Raw genomic sequence first — 1,602 nt, 5'->3', positions numbered from 1 at the left:
AGTGAGAGATGCTTCCTGAGGCATCTATACCTTGAGTATGTTTGTACAAGAGAGACAAGACGGCAGATGGAGGATTTCTATAGGACTCTAATGGTTGATTGATCTAATGAACATCAGTCCAAATACTTGCCTTAAGCATAACGGTTGAAGGGAGAGAGATGTACCAGGAGGAATTTTCATGACCAGCATTGTCGGCTCTACTTACCTTTGTGTTAAAACAGTAGGTGGTCTCGGAGTTAAAGCAGAGCTTTCTTCATGGGAAAGGTAAGTTGAGTATTGTTTGTGCAGTCTACTTGGTAGATAGATATTTGTAGCAAGATGTGGTAGAAGCAGCAGTGATATAGTATGTCTTTGCTTTACTCTTAAGCTTGGGTCCTTACCTTATGATCCCTGATGCATAACTTAGTACTCAACCGCTTTGTCAAGGGAGGATTCTTATTTTAAGAAGTTAAGAACAAATTAACTAGCTGCAGAAATCGGGAAAGCTCATTGATCTTAGAGAAATTTTGTATATGTTGGTAGAGACTAGTTTTTATGTAACACTCTATTTAATTAGGAACAAAGGAACACGATTCAAATGAAAATTTAAAATGTCATATTGAAATGAGGATGTTGAGTCGTCTTCACTTAATAGAAGGAAAAACGACCTAACTTTATATTTAGAGATTGGTTTCATGCTTTTACACTTGTACTTATTATATATCAAACTATAAAAGACACATCTCTTTTTTTTCATCCTTTTTTTACAGTCTTAATTGTTTTATTTTAGTTCTCACACACTATAATACAATATTTTCTTCATGTTTTGGTACATTTTCCCGTCATTCTCTTAACTTGTTAATAATGACGATCATAATTGGAAGAAAACCTTGCCTCGAGATATCTAACCACGTTCACATCCAGCTGAAACGCTTTAGCTAAAATCTCCGGCGTAATCAAAGGCTTCGATCCAAAAACCGCGTCTGCGATTGTTATCGTACCTGGATTTTGGCTACCAAGACCAGCAAACGCAACTGCGTTCGTCCTCCCAACGTTCACTTGAAAATGTATCATTCCTATGGGAAACACAAATACGTCTCCCGGGTAAAGAACCTTTGAGAACAATCTGTTGTTGTCTTGGTTCGATGTCACAAACCCGACTAAGAGCGTTCCTTCGACAACCACGAGGATCTCGGTGGCTCGTGGGTGCGTGTGTGGTGGGTTTTGACCTCCCGGGGCAAAGTCAATTCGGACAAGAGACACACCGAGTGTGTTGAGTCCAGGGATTTTGTCAACGTTAGCGTTTGTAACGTTGGAGCCAACGCGGTTTATAGTGTTTCCGGCAATGTTTAGTCCAGAAGTAAAAAAGTCTTCAGCTTTCACGTATTTTGGGTCTTTGCAGAATTTTCCATTCACGAAAACTGAAAAATAGATTAAAATCGTATACTGTATTAAGTGTAGAGTTATTGATGTTATGTAAAATAAACGAACACTTCATTTTCTAGTTAGATAATTTCTCACTAATGTTAAAGAGTAAATAGTTTCTTATAATTAGTACGATATTAAGGAACCATATTAAGGAGAGATTACCGCCATTAGCGTCATCGACGGCAACACAAAAGT

The 1,602-nt window shown here is 38.0% G+C and overlaps 1 protein-coding gene across 1 annotated transcript; it reads right to left on the bottom strand.

Annotated features, from left to right (window-relative positions):
- Positions 1-692: 692 nt before the first annotated feature.
- Positions 693-1,597, bottom strand: LOC9298479 (germin-like protein subfamily 1 member 7; the record flags this gene model as incomplete). Its single annotated transcript, XM_002862356.2, has 2 exons — positions 693-1,400; positions 1,570-1,597. Coding segments are annotated over 2 exons (591 nt in total), but the record flags the coding sequence as incomplete, so codon positions are not given.
- Positions 1,598-1,602: the final 5 nt, after the last annotated feature.

The sequence above is a fragment of the Arabidopsis lyrata genome, assembly GCF_000004255.2.
Source record: "Arabidopsis lyrata subsp. lyrata unplaced genomic scaffold ARALYscaffold_549, whole genome shotgun sequence".
In the NCBI taxonomy this organism is placed as follows: Eukaryota; Viridiplantae; Streptophyta; class Magnoliopsida; order Brassicales; family Brassicaceae; genus Arabidopsis; species Arabidopsis lyrata.
Note: the sequence above shows the minus strand (reverse complement) of the source record. Positions and strands in the feature narration are given on the sequence as shown.